This window comes from Quercus lobata, chromosome 11 (genome assembly GCF_001633185.2).
Source record: "Quercus lobata isolate SW786 chromosome 11, ValleyOak3.0 Primary Assembly, whole genome shotgun sequence".
Taxonomy (NCBI): domain Eukaryota; kingdom Viridiplantae; phylum Streptophyta; class Magnoliopsida; order Fagales; family Fagaceae; genus Quercus; species Quercus lobata.
In genome coordinates, this window is record NC_044914.1 from 17338571 (window position 1) to 17358181 (window position 19611).

At 33.1% G+C, this 19611-nt stretch overlaps 1 protein-coding gene and 1 pseudogene across 3 annotated transcripts; one reads left to right on the top strand and one right to left on the bottom strand.

Moving 5' to 3' along the window:
• Positions 1-576: 576 nt before the first annotated feature.
• Positions 577-3277, bottom strand: LOC115968548 (annotated as a pseudogene).
• A 7176-nt stretch (positions 3278-10453) lies between these two features.
• LOC115968546 (chaperonin 60 subunit alpha 2, chloroplastic-like) lies at positions 10454-19396 on the top strand. Of its 3 annotated transcripts, none has more exons than XM_031087961.1 (9): positions 10454-10997; positions 11078-11252; positions 13031-13152; positions 13252-13459; positions 13577-13722; positions 14812-15118; positions 16335-16585; positions 16892-17092; positions 18724-19396. In XM_031087961.1, exons 1-9 carry the CDS (start codon positions 10944-10946, stop codon positions 19009-19011), a joined length of 1752 nt encoding a protein of 583 aa, XP_030943821.1. In that variant the 5' UTR covers positions 10454-10943; the 3' UTR covers positions 19012-19396. The 3 variants fall into 3 exon arrangements, with proteins under 3 accessions (XP_030943821.1, XP_030943822.1, XP_030943823.1); XM_031087962.1 differs by having other exon boundaries at positions 16389-16585; XM_031087963.1 differs by lacking the exons at positions 10454-10997; positions 11078-11252 and having other exon boundaries at positions 13077-13162.
• The last annotated feature ends 215 nt before the right edge of the window (positions 19397-19611 follow it).

The following is a 19611-nucleotide window of genomic DNA, read 5'->3' on the forward strand; positions in this document are numbered from 1 at the left end:
CTCCATTTCCAGACATCATGGGGAGACCATTTCCTCTCTTATTCTAATGGCTCCGAGGCGTGTGTATATATATATATATATATATATATATATATATATTTATTTATTACGTGAAAAATTATCATTAATTAAGTACATATGTAAAATAGGCTTGATAACAATTGCTTGTGTTTTTGGATAAAATAATAAGATAAGGTATGTAACCAAGACAAACTGTTTTGCATCTAAAAAATGAAGACGTTAAAAGTAACATCTCTTTTGACAAATTACCGATTGTAGAGTAAAAAAATGAATCGAACTCAAGACTCTCTTGTTTTAGTATCATGTTAATTTACCCATCATCTGAAAAGTTTAAGCTATTAGCAATAATTCTAACATCTTTACATTCAAATTCCTATACTAACTTAGTTTAGTATGAAATTCATGTAAACCATCTTCACATATATCATTCGGATGACATCAAAAAGGAGAAAACTATGATTCTCAACTCAAAGATAGAAGAGAAAACTGAAGGAGCTGTCACTGATATATGTTTGTTCATTTTTCTTTTAGTCCAAGAAAAATTGAAAAAATCTCTTTCAAATTTCATATCGACCACAATTTTATTGCCATAAGTTTTGCTCACATGCTTCTAGAAAATCAAAAAAATACAATAGTCAATTGTATCATTATAAAGCTTTATAGCTGTGGTTAATTAATGCAAGATACCTACTTAAAGGTTGAAAAAAAAACCAACCTTCATTAAAAGTTCCAAAATAACACCAAAGATAATCTATTAAAAAAGAAAAAATGAAGGAATGCATTCTCAAATAGACTTACCAAACGTAACCAAAGCGCATGCCTCAGCTATATCTATAAATACCTAAGCACATATGCTCTTCCTCTCATGCCAGTCTTTTGAAGGACAAGAAGCGTACATTAAAGCTTTTGCTAATTGCACCATTTCAACACTAAGTTGTTCTCTCACCTCCCAAAATGTCTCACCAAATTTCCATGGCTACTACTCAAACCCAAAATCCAGATGCTAATGTATATCGTCGCTTAGCAAATTATCGACCAAGCTTATGGGGAGACAAATTCCTCTCTTATTCTAATAAATCCGAGGTATATATGTCTTCCACCTGACATGTTAGGCTACATAATAAAATTAATATTCTAATATAAATTGTGATTCATTTCATAGCCAATATTCAAATGTCATGTTCGTATCATCTTTAAATGACAAATGATGCTTATAAACAGTGGTAACATGCTAATTTTTTATTTCGATTTCCAATTTTAGGAAACCATTGATGACTTGGAGCAAGTTCAACGGTTGAAGGAAGAAGTGCAAAGAATGTTGATGGCTCCCATCGATAATCTTCTAGAAAAGTTGGAGTTGATTGATGCAATCCAACGCTTAGGAGTGTCTTACCATTTTGAAGGTGAGATTGATGAAGTATTACAACAAATTCACAGGAAACATCATACGCGTGATGTCCAAGAAAGTGATGATGCTCTTTAATTGCGTCTGTGAGGAGTTCGAGTTCTTCATGTGTGCCATATACATCATAAATGTCATCTATGATTGATGCCATGCAAATTGTTTTGGTAAGTTTCCTCCGAGCAAGAGAATATTGGGGTTCAAAGTACACTCCCAAAATCCAAAGTATAACTCCACCACCCTATCTCGTGCAAAAGATAGGTTTGTCGCAACATCTATATCTTTCCACCACCTAAATTACAATTTAACAAAAACTGGCTGGTCAAATCATGTCTAATGAAAGCATAATTACAACCCCAATGTAGTGAGGTATAGTTAATGAACTTACCTTGAGATATGGCTAAGTTCCTTCTGGTGTTGTTTTTGCAACATGTTAAAATCCAATTTTGCAAAGTTTAGTAGAACTTCATTATGTGAAGCATTTTCTTGGTAGATAGAAAAGTACTGCCTAGCCTCTACCCTTGGCAAGCACTTTTGAATAGGTCGATTTAAAGCATGGCTTACTTGTGTGGCGAGAGGAGGGCTCAAATTAATCGCCATTGATTCCAGGTGAGTGGTAGTAAACTTAAGTGCTTCATCAAGTATATCTTCTCCATGCACACTCATATGTGTAGCTTCATAAAAGCTTAACATTCCTTTCACATCGTTAGTAAGTGATTCCTTGAAGTTTCCCATATTGTCTTTGAATTTGTTGGAGATATCTACTTTATCACCCAGCACAAGACATGCGTGAGCCATTAGTAGATGATATGAAAATAATGATGGAAGTGAATGCTTGATCATGAAAATTAACTTTTAGCTTGTTTAAGGATATGTTTGGAATGAAAAGAGATGGAGGGAGAGGTGAGGAGAATAGAGGGGAAAAATTTAAGGAAGCCAGAATATATTAAAATTTGGCAAATTCCAATCACCTTCTCACTTCTCTCATCTCCCTTCATCCAAACATAGATTGAGTTTTCTTAAATAAACAAATAACTAACCAAAAGAGTGCTTACCCCTTAGAATGTTATAACCTTGTTGTCTAAGTAATCGAAAATGAAGTGCAACGGTGTAAAGAGCATCATCACTTTCTTGGACATCACACGTATGATGTTTCCTGTGAATTTGTTGTAATACTTCATCAATCTCACCTTCAAAATGGTAAGACACTCCTAAGCGTTGGATTGCATCAATCAACTCCAACTTTTCTAGAAGATTATCGATAGGAGCCATCAACATTCTTTGCACTTCTTCCTTCAACCGTTGAACTTGCTCCAAGTCATCAATGGTTTCCTAAAATTGGAAATCGAAATAAAAAATTAACATGTTACCACTGTTTATAAGCATCATTTGTCATTTAAAGATGATAAGAACATGACATTTGAATATTGGCTATGAAATGAATCACAATTTATATTAGAATATTAATTTTATTATGTAGCCTAACATGTCAGGTGGAAGACATATATACCTCGGATTTATTAGAATAAGAGAGGAAATGGTCTCCCCATAAGCTTGGTCGATAATTTGCTAAGCGACGATATACATTAGCATCTGGATTTTGGGTTTGAGTAGTAGCCATGGAAATTTGGTGAGACATTTTGGGAGGTGAGAGAACAACTTAGTGTTGAAATGGTGCAATTAGCAAAAGCTTTAATGTACGCTTCTTGTCCTTCAAAAGACTGGCATGAGAGGAAGAGCATATGTGCTTAGGTATTTATAGATATAGCTGAGGCATGCGCTTTGGTTACGTTTGGTAAGTCTATATAGAATGCAATTTAGATAAGCTTACTAACTCACCTAATACGTGTAAAAGAATAGTTCACAAAAGTCATTCTGTCTTATCTAGAATTATATGTTCTTATGTGGTTTTCTCACAAATTGAAATGTCAAATCCCTACATGTCGGTGGACAAAGCCATGCGCAAAAGGACATATTGAGCAAGTGGGAGATGACAGCTGGTACATGTGAAATTTCACATTCAGAATAAATATTTTTCTCCCATTATTATAAATAAAAAATAAAAATCTAAGAAAGTTCATGTCAAGATGATCAATTTGATTTCCAAGTGTTAGTAATTGAGTCAGTTTGACCCAACTCATAGCGTATAGTCCATTGATTACTTGATAAGTGAATTTAAATTTGAGTTGCAATCTAAACTAATCTTGATATGAGTTGTCAAGATAACATGGTGGAGTTGGATTTTCAAATGGATATTAGAATTGATTAAATGTGGTTGTGCTTATTTTTTAATATGTGATAAGATGACATTACATGTTTGGATTGGAGGGTATAAAATTTTAGTACATCAGCATGAATGAAAGAGCTATGCGCTTATATGTACTAATATTTATAAGTTATAAATGAGGCACGTATTTAGAACCTCCCTGCATGGATTTTTTTTTTTTTTTTGGGCTCTAATTAATTACCTTCCCACAATATTTTCCTTTCAAATTATGAAGTTGTATTTTCCTCCCACTCAGAACCCATCAAACTCAAGCTCTGTCTTAATATTAATATTGGAAAAGAAAGGAAAACTATAACCTAATTTTCATCTAGTAATCTCAGAACAACTATATCAAGTTAGCGACAAAAATAAATGGCAATAATATTCTTATGAGTTTCAATCTCTCTTTAATTTCTTTTTCTTTTAAAAAAAAAAAAAAATTAGTCATTTTCTCTCTCTTGAAATCTTTTTCATCCACCTTAATAGGTATCTTGCATTAACCACAGCATGGTCCACAACTATAAAGCTTTATAACGATATTTTTCTGACATTTTAGAATTATGTGAGCATATGTAACTTATCGCAATAAAATTGTGGTTGGTATGGAACTTGGAAGATTTTTTCTCACAAATTGAAAGGTCATGGCCCTATACGTGTACATAGACAAAAACCCATGCACAAAAGGACAGATGGCCTCCCAAATTAAGTAAATTAGAGATGACAGGTATGTCCACTTCCATAGGTGACTCTCATAGCATTTTGGGGGTGTAGATAAGGAGCAGTTGGCTTAAGCCTTTAATGGAAGCCTCTTGTCCTTCAAACTCTAGCGTGAAGGAAAAAGCTTATGCGCTTATATGTACTTATATTTACAACTGAGGCTCGTACTTATAAATAATTGGAACCTTGCTCCCTGCTGCATGGACAATTTTTTAACGATAATGATACAGTTGTATTTTCTTTCCTGAAGCATGTGAGCAAAACTTATGGCAATAAAATTGTGGTCGATATGGAAAAAGGAAGAGAATTTTTAAAAAATTTATAGCAAAATGAACAAACATATATTGGAGTCAGCCCCTTCCCTTTTCTCTTCTATCTTTGAGTTGAGAATCATAGTTTTCTCCTTTCTGGTGTCATCTTAATGATATATGAGAGGAGAGTTTACATAAATTTCATATTAAACTAAGTACAGGAATTTGGGTGTAAAAGATATTAGTTATATATATAGTTAAATGATTGAATTCATTATTTTCTAACAATTTAAGCTTTTAGGACAATGTATAATTTGACCTGGTATCAAAACAAGAAGATCTTGAGTACAATTCCTGTTTTCACTCTACAATCAGTAATTTATCGAAAGAGATGTCAACTTTTTATGACATCTATTTGAGAAAAATGCTATTATTATTAAGTTTTCTAAAGGCATAAGTTAAGGTGCATTTAATATTTTATTAAATTAAGTTAAATTGTGCACAAATATCAAGAATAATATATACAACTACAATAAATTTGTGCATACAAATTAAACCTATAAATTATTAACAAGTGCATTTTTGTTTATAATTGATTTCTCATCATTGTACATACAAAAGAAAGAGAAGAAGAGGGAGAGAAGATTTTATACACACACATATATAAAGCATAAATTAAAATTTTTGAGGCTTAGTTGTTCAAGGTTAAAACTATGTAAAAAAAAAAAAAAAAATTTAAAAAAAAAACCACCTCAAGACTTTGTTAGTAGGGTTGTGCATAGGTTGGGTTGGAAAAATTCTCAACTCAACTCAATCCATCACGTGTAGAAAGTAGAAACCAACCAAACCCTAGTAGGGTTGGGTTAGGGATTTTGCATACATATTTTGTACGTTGTACAAAATTGGGCATTAGTTTTAGTTAGTCTTGTCAAGTTGGTGGGTTTGAAGCCACCCTTATCTGTTAGCCAAATATCTATTAGTCACATCATTTGAGGTGGATGTTCATCTTTGATCACTTTCAGGTTGGCAAGGCCTTTCCTAACTACCCCCCCCCCCGGTTTGTAAGAGATTCTCTACATTAATATAATTCTCATTATTAATTCTCTATCTCTATTGATGTTGCATGCCACACATTTGAAACAAGGGTGGGCAAGTTGTGTGCTTGTCCTAGACCAAACATAATTCCTTTTGAAACCAAGGGTTTGGTCGGCTAAGTATTAGTTTTTTACACAAAACTAATTCAACCATTCATGTAACGATTCTCCACCTTAGGTCCTTAGCTTGAATTGGACCAAGGCTGATAAGCAATACTTAAATAACATTCCCCTCTCTCTCTCTTTTTGTACATGTTAGAGATATATGTTATTAGCCTAATAATTTAGGCCAAAGTCCAATTATTATTTGTGTGTAAGTCAAGTCTTATACTTCTATTACTAGTCAATTAATCATAGCTAATGTGTGGTTACTTAGTTTAGGATTTCGCCTGTCGGACCGTGTGCCTTACCAATTCATCCAACGACCAATTGGTGAATGATGAGGGGGCATAAATCTTTTATAGCATTCGATCGCAGACCAAGCTCATTGGTATTGGAGCGAATTGTGAAATCCCTCACATCGCCTATGATCATATTGGCTTCATTGTAACATATGAACTGTGCTTTGCTCATATCATTTATCAAATATGTAGCCCTTAAGGGTTTTTTCTTTTTCCATGGATATATGTTGCTAGACAAAGCCACGTAACCCTCGTTTGTTCTTATGTTACTATTTTATGCTTCCGCATCTACAATATTTCTATATCTCCTCCGATTTATTTAACGTTTTCTTTGTTTGAACTTTTTGAAGAGATATACTTGTCATATTCACTTACCTTATTCCAATAAATCTAGAGGCATAAGTTTTTTCACAACAGTTAATGTGGTTTGTTGTAATTGATACATTATAAAAGTTGTATTAGTGGTGGACCAATTTACAAGTAATGTTATTTCAATATAACTTACCACTTAGAAAATTGTTAAAAAAAAAAAAAAATTGTGAAAAAAGATTGTATCCCCTCCCTTCATTCACAAAATCTTTTTTGCTTAAGTCAAGCTGCTTAGTTTCTCAAGGAAAAATAAAATATAAATAAATAAATAAATAAAGAGAGGTAATTATCCTATATTTGTTTAATAGAGTGTATCATGTAGTACTTTCCACTATAAGTTTGGCTTTTGAGTGAAGTTTATGATATGCCTTTGTGTTAAAACATTATCCCCTCTTTGGTGTGTATTTCTTTCTAAAAAGAATACCTTTTTTTTTTTTTTTTCTTTCTAATAAGTCGATAGTTAGAAGGGTAGATTTGAAAAGGTACTCATATCAAAAATAATATAAAAGATCAAGATTCCCAAGTTTCATGCAACAACATTAAAATTTCTCATATAAAAAATAATATAAAAGATCAAGATTCCCAAGTTTCATGCAATAACATTAAAATTTTAACACAGTCAATAATTCATTTTGAATAAATTTAACATTGGGTACATTCAGAATAACATTTTCCAAGATAATTCCGTTGCTTCCTCTCCTTTAAGGATGCACAGAAACAGGATTTCTCCTTAAGAGGATAAAAAACTTTTTTTTAATCATTGTAGAATAAATTAAAAAAAAAAAAAATCAAAAGCAAGTTGACACATAAAATTCAAACTAATATAGTATAAATATTAACCAAATATAAATAATAATAAAAAGACAAAATAATTGTTCTTAATACATTTCTATTCATGTATCAAAATAGGACTTGACTTTTTTATTAAATCCTTAAAACTATCTATGATTGATTTGCATTAAAATTCATTGGCAACTTCCCTTTCATTAAAAAAAATATTTTGATAGTATTTTTTTATTTTGTTGTAAAACTTATTTTGACAATATTTATGGTTAGAAAAATCTATAAACCAAATAAATGTTATATATCTCTCTAAGAAAAATAAAAATAAAATTTACATATATTATTTTAGGATCTAAAAATTTAGAACAATTGGTAAATCGTGAACACAAACTTGTCTAGGTATAGATCTTAGAGTCTATAGAGTTTATTAGACAATACTCAAGGTGCTGCAAGTCAGAATACAAGAAAAAGGAAGCTGCAGGTTCAAAAAATTCAAAACATGCCAGGTTTGATAGATCGAGACTCGGGTTCTATAGAATTTTAATTAAGCTCAACAGCCCATTGGCCCATCAAGTGATTAGAGTTTCAAATCTATTTCACATAGTATTTTTAAGGAAACCCTAAGGTGCTGTGCCTTCTCCTTTCAAAGTCACTAGCCACATATCATTCTTATACCATTAGAACTAGTAGATTTAAAGTTGCTACAACAAGATCAACAACTGCTAATGATCTAAAATCTTTGAGTGAGATTTCAAAGTCACAAACGTGGGTATTTGTGAGCAATAGATTCAAGATAAAAGTGTCCGTGGATTCGGAACTGCACGTGGTCGTATGAGTAAGTTCTACATAAGGTAGCTTTAGATTTTTGGGAGAAAACTTATTGTAAACTTCCATTCTATCATAGTTGATTTGTTTGTCTTGAGGATAGGTTAGGTTAAATCCTGCCCATTTTTTTTACCTTGAATCTAACAATTTCATTAGTTTTCCTGGATAATCATATCGTTGTCTTATTTATTTTTTCGCACTGGATGATATGATATTTTGCTGATTAACCTAGATTTTATAATTAACCTAAGTAAACACTTAGCTAATTCATTAAGTTAAACAATCTGTTTTAAGGAGTCTAAACAAACAAACATATTATATCAATATCATTATTTTAATTAAATAAATAATTATTGTTTTCAAGTAAAAAAATACACCAACAAAAGTTCGAAACTATACGAATTCAGTTGTTGAACATTATATTATATAATATGTCTAACATACTTATAATATGGGGCCAAGTTTTTTTGGGGGGGGGGGGGGACCCCGTTGATCACCCTAGGACTGGAACCCTGATAGTTAGCATACCTGTGAGATTTTAATGATAAATTTTAGGGTCCGTTTGGTAGGAGGGGTGGAAAAGTGGAAGGATAGAAAATGGTGGGAGGATGGAAAAGTGGGAGGATAGAAAAAATTTTAATTTCTCTCATTTTTGTTTGGTAGGGAGTGGAAAATTGGAGGGATGAAAAAAGTAAATTTGTATAAGTTTACTCATACACCCTTGTTAAAAAATGAAGGCCAATTAAAACAAAAAAGTGACAAATAACCCAAAAAAAAAAAAACAATCACCCAATTTGTTAAAAGATAAAAATCATGTCTAATTAAAAAAAAAAAAAAAAAAAACAATTATCACCCATGAAAAGAAAAAAAGGCAATGACCAAGAAAAAAAAAAAAAAAAAAAAAAAAAAGAGGCAACATGCCCACCCATAGGAAATCAAAAAATGTAAAAAAAAGAAAAAGAAAAAGAAAAAGAAGCAATGTCCATGAAAAAAAAAAGAAAAAAGAAAAAGAGACAACGTGCCTAGCACACACACACACACACAAAAAGGGAAAGGAACTGAACATGGGCATTTTTGTCCATTAAGCGACCCCATTTTCTCCCTGCAGTTTTCTCTCCATTTTAGGGAGAAAACTTTTTGGTGGGTCCGGGGAGAAAACACTCGGATCCCACCATTTATTTTTTTTTCCTCTCCACCCAACCAAACACACTTAAAGAAGTTTTCCTTCCTATTTTCTCTCCAAAGTTTTCCATCCATCTTATTTCACCTCCAAACAAACACATCCTTAAGGTGAGACAATGTTTGCGAGGAAGATAGGATGACAATCCCTCTTTCTCATGATGCATCACATGGTTGTGTCGCTTGCACTGGCTATGCTCACGGTACTTGTGTGTGGGGTATGAGAGAGTGTGGAATCATCAACAATTATTGGGATTTCTAAAAATGTGATTGGTTATGTGAATTTTTTAAAACAATGATGGTTTTTTTTTTAATTGCTATAAATGTAGTTCCTCTAAGCTTAAATTAAATAAAATCATGTTTTGAACCATAAAAAAGTTTAAGGAGTTTAGTTATGCGTTAAGAGCATTCGCATTAGCTTGTGCAAAAATTTCAGTTTATTTTGGCATAAGAACTTACTTTTTTTTATTTTACATACTCATTTTTCAAAATACCTCACATTAGATTGTCTATTTTAAACTACATTTTATTAAAATATCAATTTTCCTTAATATTTTTTAATTGTTTCTCTTTATTCACATACAGTAACCACTATCCACTCTATTCCTTCATTCTTAAGATACATAAAGAAATAATAAACAACTAAATGCAAAATGAATAGTGTTAGTGTAAATTTACATAGTTATTGTAGCAAACTTGTAAATTATATAAGTCATTTTAAAACAAAACTATATAAATTCTACACATTCTTTTCTATTATATGGCAGACTGATGTGAATGCTCTTAATGTGCTAGATGCCTCACGACGTTGGGCCATCATCAGGACATAATTTTGATTATTCCTTGAAAATGTTTGTTTCGCGATATAAATAATTGTCCGGTCTTGAGGATATTTGTCTCATAATTATTTGGTGGCGCATACAACAAATGGTTATCTCAACGGTCTTTTAGCATATTGTTTAAAAATTCATTCTTGTACTTTTGTTTTTCATTTTTTAGACCGGATTTTATTTGTCTTTTTCTAGTATCCGTATGGTGAATAATTTTTATATAGATACAATAGGATTAGAATATATGATAGCTGATTCATAATTATTGTTTTTTTATCGTTAAGTCAACATACTAATGATTTTTTATTTTTTTTTATAGGCGAGATTCATCCCTAAATTTTTTATAATTGGAATACATTATATAGCATATATATTCAAGAAAATAAGATTTATTTGTTAGAAAATTAGATATTGATCGAGATGGTTAGAAAAATAATTCACTAATTTTTCTATTACTAATCGATAGTTGATTGCTGAATTTTATAACTTACTGAGAATGAGATTAAAAAATATATATCCATAATTTGGAGGAAAAGTGAAAGGCTGGTTTGTGCTAGGTTTTATAGGATGGCCCAAAAAGGTAATCGGGTCCAAGCCCAAACCCGCTCCAACGATGCAGCTAGTTCATGAGTTGACTCAGTTGAGTTGAGTTGAGTCACGTTAACTGGTCCGAGTCGCTATACTAAAACCCCTCAAACCCAAAACCTTTGAAAATCCTCAGAAACCTGTCTGTCATTGTTCTGCTTCCAATTTCAAAACCAAAGCCCCAAAGCAAAACCATTTCTTCTTCAACTATTACAGGGATATGTCTGTTTCCTTCTCTTCCCTTCAGCTCTTCCATCAAAAACCTCTCTTTTCTGTAAGTACTCTCTCTCTCTCTCTGTGTATGTCTTTCTCTTTGTATTATTTTGTGTTTGAAGTAATGGGTTATTGTTGCAGAGCCTTTATTGGAACCAAAGGGCAACTGGGTTGTGGAGAAGTACAAATTTTGTGAGGAGTATTGCTGTTAAGGCAGGCCCAAAGAGGGTATCTTTTGGTAAAGAATGCAGGGAGGCCTTGCAAGATGGGATTGATAAGCTGGCTGATGCTGTTTCTCTCACCTTAGGACCTAGAGGTATCTGGGTATTCTTCATTTCTGTTTGTTTTGATAGCTTTTTTAGGTTGCTACCATTATATACCGTCTCTTACTCTCTTTATGCTTTAGTTTTTGAGAACAAGAGGGATTATTTCATTTTCTATCCATGCTTATATTGGTGAATCAATGATAAGCCTACAGGTTAAAAAATATCTTGTTGCTGATTCCTGCTCTATCATTTGCAATGCATACGTTAGTTTCAGTTGGATGATTGTTATTTGGTAATAGTTTGCCAAGTTTAATTTGTTTTGTTTATGTAGTGGTAATAGTAATGAGAAATGTGCTGGAGGCTACACATTAAATTAATTTCATCTATTTCAGAGAAGTGAGCCAGCTAGAGATTTGACTTTGTCTTATCAAGTTGTGAAATTTTTCAGTGCATGGTGTAGTTGAGCCACCGAACAAAATTAGGCCAATGGAAGATTGCAGTGCCACTTTGCAGGACTTCAATTTGCAAGTTCACTGCAAAGTTTATTTATTTCGCATTTGCGTGAGATTGTGGTTTAGCTTGCACTTCTAATGCGTAAATTCAATTTAGTCCATGAAGTTGTACTAAATTTTATTTATATTATCATTTTAATTTTTCTCTCCCCTTTTTTTCCCCCTAGGGAGGATGGTTGGGGGGGTAAAGATGTGAGTTGTTCTAAGACTATAAGGAGTTTGAGAAAAATTCTATACCTTTTTGGAAGAGTTCAGAATAGCAATGCTGCTTGAATTTATGTGTATTTGCTATTTTCTATCATAAAAATTTCCTTCATGAACTTTTTGAATCTAGGACGAAATTGTATCATGAGATTCATTCTCACTGAATGGCAGAGTGTTTATTGGAGTAGGTGAATTTGAAATATCAAAAATTGTTTCATGTTTCTTTTTGTGGTTTTTTTTTTTTTTGGTTGGGGGGTGGATGGGGGGATTGCCATCCCTGTGAAGGTTAGGAAGCAAAATGAAACAGTTTCATCCTGGTTTTTGCACATTGCAGCTGAATATTAACGAGATCAAGTTCATATACTTGAACTGTAGCTGTTATGGGACTTGCAACTTGCAAATTGGGGTCTGTCAATCTTAAGACTTAAGGATATTATTTAATGGCCTTAGTCAAAAAAAAAAAAAAAATTATATTCTTCTGAAGTGAGCTAGATGGTGGATTGAGATTATTTATGCTTCTAACACCATAATTATAAGGAAGAACCCCAAAAAATGCCATTAATTGTGTAACTTGTGTTAATGACATTGATGGGGACTGATTGAAGCCTAAAATAGTAAGATTGTAGGTATGAGGTCTTGGTTTTTCATGGTTTCAGTGGCATGTCTATTTAAAATAATAATAATAATAATAATAATAGCAAAGTAAAAAAGGCTGTTGAAGGGGAAGCTAGCATTGTTTGTCATGAATATGGCATAAGATCAGTTGAAGCCTTGAAGGCTTGTAACTGAAGCTTTTCTTGAAGAGATGTTAATTTATTTATGAAGAGATATTTATTCGCTTATTTTCTTAATAAGCTTCAGTCAACTAGGGTGGCCTCACTTTGGCTATGTAAAATAGTTATACTTGAGAACTTCTATTTTTCAATTTATGGGGTTGGTTCTGTTATGGCATAAGACTTTATGACTTTTCTGACATTTTGAAAAAGCTATAATATGCTAGATGTAACACATACTGAAATACTCAGAAGAGAATATAAGTATTTTAAAATCAAATTATTAAATTTTATGCTGCTAATTTGATAGAGGTATTGATTTTAAGTGAAAATATGCAGGCCGTAATGTTATTCTTTCTGAGTCTGGATCGCTTAAAGTAATTAATGATGGTGTTACAATTGCTCGATCCATAGAGCTTTCAGATGCAATTGAGAATGCAGGAGCAATGCTAATCCAAGAGGTCATTCATGGTTGCTAGATAATTCTCTCCCCTGTTGTTGTATTGATGTTTTTGAGACAAGCAATCATAGATATGTAAATCTTCATATCCTGCTTGCAGGTTGCAACTAAAATGAATGATTTGGCTGGTGATGGTACAACTACTGCAATTGTTTTGGCTCGAGCAATGATCAAATCTGGGATGCTGGCAGTTGCTTTTGGGGCTAACCCAGTTTCTTTGAAGAAAGGAATGGATAAGACTGTGAAAGAATTGGTCAAGGTCTTGAAGAAGAAAAGTGTGCCAGTAAGAGGAAGAGATGATATAAAAGGTATTTAGAGCATGTCTTGTGAATTAGGTTTGTGCCCCTCTTTGCACTTTTTTTAATAAAAAATTATAATTACTCGTCAAAAACAAAATCTTGAAAGTGTCTTTTGCCACATTGCAGCTGTGGCCACAATTTCTTCTGGAAATGATGAATTTGTTGGGAACTTAATTGCTGAAGCTATAGAAAAGATTGGACCTGATGGAGTTATATCTATTGAGTCATCTTCATCATTTGAGACCTCTGTAATAATAGAAGAAGGAATGAAGGTAGGTCATTAAAGATGATTTTTAATTGAAAAGATTCACAACCATCTCAAAGAAAGAAAAATTTAATTTGAAAGGAAAGAAAATGGGTCAGAATGTAATTTGAATTGAACCATAATTTTAGAATGAAAATAAACTTTATAAACCAGCAATGAACTAATTACCCCACTGTTTGTTTTTTTTTGAAAATAAACGGACTAAAGAGAACCCACATCAAGGTTATAGTCTCAATCTATTGAAAGTTCATTCCTTAAGGCACAGATAGATAAAACTCATAAAAGGTTGTGCCTAGTTTAGAAAGCTCCCAATCTTTGGAGTCATGACACAAATAGATACAATTGAAAAATTGTTGTAATCATTCCTCAGCTCACGAGTAGATACTACTACTTTGAATCATTTTAATTAGTATTTCTTTTCATTTCTACATTTTCTTAGCAACAGAATGTATCATAAACTGAACAAGGACTACGTGCATATAACTGACGCCAACCTTTGGCCACCCTCAAAACCAAGAGATAACACAACCCCAAACTTCCACAACAAGGCCTAAACCACTACCTCTGGCTTAGATCTGACACCTACAGCTTCGGATTTGCCACCTCCACAACCCCAAAACACCACCTTTGGCCACCACATTTTATCTAATCCAAATCCCTCCTATTTTTTGTCAAATCTTTGCCATGTGTGCCAGTTTTTGTAGTGGTAAATTGTGGTTATTCTTGGCTGCCGGGGATGGTGGTGTGGTTGTGTTGGCAGGAGTGAGAGAGGAAGAAGCAGATTAAGATAAGGGAGAAAAGAAAAGGAAAATAAAATTAAAACGGTTTTTCTATGGTAAAATTTACTTTAATATGTGAAGCACTTGACAACATTTTCCTTCCATTGAGCCATCAGAAGTAAGACGGAAGGACCAATTTGGCAGTTTCCCAAACTTCTGTGGTTAAAACTTGATATTAGAACATCAGAGGTCTATTTAATTTTGACCTAAAGTTGGAGGGATCTTTTTGCATTTTTCCCTTTATCTCTGATTCCTAGTAGTTGTTGTTGTTGTTCCCCCCCCTCTTTCTTTTAATTCTATTAGATCTTTCTGGACAGATTGACAAGGGTTACATGTCACCCCATTTCATTACAAACCATGACAAATCTATAGTGGAGTTTGACAATGCCAAAGTCCTAGTAACTGATCAGAAGATTTCAACTGTCAAAGAAATTGTTCCTTTACTAGAAAAGACTACTCAACTGAGTGTCCCACTGCTAATCATTGCAGAGGATATCTCCAGGCAAGTACTGGAAACACTAGTGGTGAACAAAATGCAAGGTTTACTAAATGTTGCTGTTGTCAAATGTCCAGGATTTTTAGAAGGAAAGAAAGCTCTTTTGCAAGATATTGCACTTATGACAGGTCAAATTATGTACTGCATGTCAAACTTTATTTGCTTAATTATTTAATTTTTCCATGACATGTGCTAATAATAAGATAATGTTTATTCTGAATCAGTGGCTGTTATGATGTTAAGATTTCTCTTGTTTATTTGCTTAATTATGATGTAAAGATTTCTCTGAATCAGTGGCTGTTTCCATGACATGTGCTAATATTTCTCTTGTTTTTCTTTTATTAATAATATTCTCTTCTTACTTATCAAAAAAAAAAAAATGATGTTAAGAAACTATCATGACTATGACCTGCTTTTCATTCACTGAATTTCTTAATTTTTTGCTTTGCGACACAGTCCGACTCATTTCCACTTAGCATTATATTAATATCTTTACATCTCAAAATGATGAGATAGTTCACTTTGTAGCCAGATGTTCACTGATATTTTTTATTTCCTACTTTGCTGGCCCTCATAGTCATATAAAGAACCTCAGTGCCAGTTATGATAGTGGTTAATTCAAATTGAGCTCTCAAGTGTCTAATAATTGATGTAGAAAATTAGTGAATTTCTGGAATTCAAAATATATATGTATATATATATATGTAAAGAGAGTGCTGTTGTGATGTTTCTTTTTTCAGGATCTCAATGTAGGCTCCTTCTATTGATATGCTTTTCCTGTTAAATACACAATTTGGTAAAACTCAAGCTATTTTGTGGCCCTAATTTGTGTGAACTTTTGTGCCAAAATGTTGTTCAAGTGCATTTATTTAACCTATTTGCTATCAACTGTTAATCTCTGTTTTCTTGTTGGGAATGAGGGAACGGAGACAAAATCTTAGTACATTAAGATTTTCAAAACACTTTTCTTACCCTGTATTTTTTGGTGAGAAAGGGAATACAGAGATTTCAGAAAATGTGACTCTCTTTTCCAGCCCTGTTGAGATTAATAACTTCTATAGGTTTGGTCATTTGGTGCATCTTCTAAATAACATTCAAAAGGACAAGACATCTGTAACATATTACATGTAAACACTACACATGCTCCTACTTCTTTATGTGACTGTAAGCTATGGATAGAAACATATCTCACTATCTGCCTTTTTCTGAACTTTGGAAATATAAACACCATCATCATTTGTGTTTCCGGGGGCTGGATTACATTTGTCGTATAATTGTATTTCTTTGTGATGAGATTGCTATTTCAGCTTCAGTTTCTCATTGAGATAATTTTAAAGCCAATAGGTGCTGATTTTCTCTCTGGAGATTTGGGTCTGATGCTTGAAGGTGCAACTTCAGATCAGCTTGGTATTGCACGAAAAGTTACCATAACCTGTAATTCAACGACCATTGTTGCTGATCCTACTACTAAAGCCGAAATACGGGCAAGAATTTTGCAAATCAAGAAGGATCTAGCAGAAACAGATAATGCATCCTTGTCAAGAAAGCTCTCTGAAAGAATTGCTAAACTCTCTGGCGGTGTGGCTGTGATTAAGGTCTGCAATTTAAAAAAAGTGCTATTTCTTAAAGATTGTTAATGAAATCTTGTATAACTCTTCCTGGATGCTGGCTTCAATCAATATCTGTCTTGTCAAAAGTGAACAAGGCTTTTCCAGCCACACACACACACACACACACACACACAGAGAGAGAGAGAAGAAAAGAAAAAGTGAACAAGGCTTTATCTTTTTTTTTTATGTAAATTTTGAAACTTTAATTTTTTTGTTGATCATGAATGATATTCAAAACCTTTGGTCATAATTGTTTTACCTTTCCTTTTATTTATCTTTCTATTATTTTAGGTAGGAGCACACACTGAGGTGGAGCTTGAAGATCGGAAACTCAGAATTGAAGATGCAAAAAATGCCACATTTGCGGCCATGGCTGAAGGAATAGTCCCTGGTGGTGGTGCTACGTACATTCATCTCTTGGAACTGATTCCCATCATAAAGAATTCTATGGAAGATCTAGATGAGCAGAGTGGTGCAGATATTGTGGCAAAGGTGTGGTATCCTCCCCCCTCCCTCTCTCTCTGTGTGTTGGATTTTTCCTTTGTTTTTTAGTCAGTGGGATCAGTGTTAATCAAATAATGAGGTGTACTTGAGTGCAAAGGCCTCCTAAGCCTTGCACCTTATAGAAGTAAAACGCATTCTGTAAAAATTAATATAGTAAATTTTAAAAATTAAAAAATATGACTATCAATTGATAAGCTAATCATATAATTTTTTTTTTTTTTGATAAGATCTAATCATATAAAAATTAAACCTAGCATTTTACATAATGCCCTATGAAATTTAAATACAGCTGTAGAAGTTATCAGTTATCACTAAACAACTAGGTGGTGAAGGCTAGACTGTCCTGCATCGAAAACAATATATATATTTTTTTTCATGAAAAAAAGGATATGGTTTCAGGAGAGACAGGAGGTAGAAAGACTGGTTAAAAAAGGGGGAGAAGAAGTAGCCATTGGTTCAAGAAGAAAGAGAGAGGGGTTATATCATATAAATAGTGCATCATACCACACGATTATTATTGCATAACAAATCAAGGGCTCATATAAATAGTATTAAGATTTAAAGGTTATGTTTAATATATTTATCTTTTTAAACAAAAAATAGTGCAAAAAGCACACTTTGAGCTTCATAGGAAAGTGAAAAAAGTGCGCTTTTTGAAACATATTTTGCTTTAGGTGTAAAAGGGGCTAACCCTTGGCAGTTTGCACTTTAAGCAGACTTCTACTAGCAGTCTAGCAGTCAGATGACAAGATCTGACCAGGAACATTCTAAGGTGGCCTACATGTAATATCTGGTGTTATTTTCTTCCTCAAATTTTGAGAGACCTGTTCTCAGGACAGGGAAGAGAAAATAAAAATAAAAATAAAAATAAAAATAGTACAGGACCTTGCATTATTGTAAATTCATCAAATCATCAACAATAATATAAGAGATGCCTTAAGAATGAATTGCTGCAAAAGCAGCTTCTGAACAATTCTGTTAGTGGGCCTATTTAATTGAGTTTTATAGACCTTTTTACAAATCTGTTAGGCTCATTGATTATTTAATTTAGATACTGAACCAGTAAACCCTTAAATCTATGATGTATATACACAATCAGATTTTCCTCATTTGTTATAACAGACAAGATCCCTTATCACCATACTGATATTTTGTTTTGGGAGGAGTAATCAATTAAAATGTTTTTAAAGATCGCTGGTGCCATGTTACATAAATTGGACACAGCCCAGAACAGAGATTGCCTGATAAAATTGTCAGAAAAGGTGTTTGATCCTATGGATTGGGTCTGCATGTGTCAACAACAAACTGGCAGTAGTTATACTACCAGCAATTGGTAAGAAATAGTAAGCATATTTGCTACTGCAAATAACAGTGAGTGAAAGATCCTGTCCCTCATCTGAGGCCTCCCCTTTTCTTAAATTGTTTCTTGGGTGTTTTTACTTTTTATTTGTTTGTTAGTTCAGAATTCAGCCAGATAATGTAAAATTTAGATTCTTAAGCTTTAAATTTGAAACTGTTTTCATTTTTCATCTTTTGGTTTTTTAACATCTTTTAGGACCTTAATTTTGTGGACATTTACTGCTCTGATCATAGAAACTGTTGCTAATGTTGAATTGCAGGCTCTCCTTGCACCTGCAAAATCAATTGCTTCTAATGCTGGAGTCGATGGGGAAATTGTTGTAGAGAAGACTAGAACTTGTAATTGGCAAACTGGATACAATGCAATGACAGGCAGATACGAAGATCTTCTCAGTGCTGGAGTTGCAGATCCTTGTCGTGTTTCAAGGTGTGCACTTCAAAATGCAGTGTCAATTGCGGGTGTAGTTCTAACCACTCAAGCTGTATTGGTGGAAAAGATAAAGAAGCCTGAGCCAGCTATCCCTCATGTTCCAGGCATAACTCCTTAAAGAAAAGATGGGAAGAGATTAGTTGGAAAGCTAGTTGAAAGAAGAGAAAGGCTCGTATGTGTCACATTGGTTTGAAACAAACAATTTGAATTTTCTTGGTTTGGACTTGAGATGATGATTAAAGAAGCTTTAGAAGCTGTCGAGAGGCTGGACAAGTCAGCTTTCAATCTGACTTTTGGATTGCGAGAGTATTAAAAGCCATACATGAAGAAAGGGATTGCATGTCCAGTAGCAGTCAGCCTATTAATCTTCATAATCTCATTCAACATGTAAGATTCCTTTTTCTTTTTCTTTTTTCCTTTTTTTTTGGTTTTGTTTTTGGGTACTCTGTTTTTGGACTTTGTATTATACTGCAATAATAATGATGAGGGTATCTTAAAGAAATTTCTTTGTTCTTCTTCCTTAATCTTTTGTTCAGAAATCTTCAAAACCTGTTTCTGATTCTGTCCATATGTATGCTCCAACTTTGCTGTAGAAGTTATCACTAAGAACATTGCACAACTGGTCTACTAGGTATTGTTACAGATGTGGGTAAAATTAATTTTGGAATTAAAGCAATATACTTCCTCCTTGATAAACCCAATTGTCTGTCAATGTTGC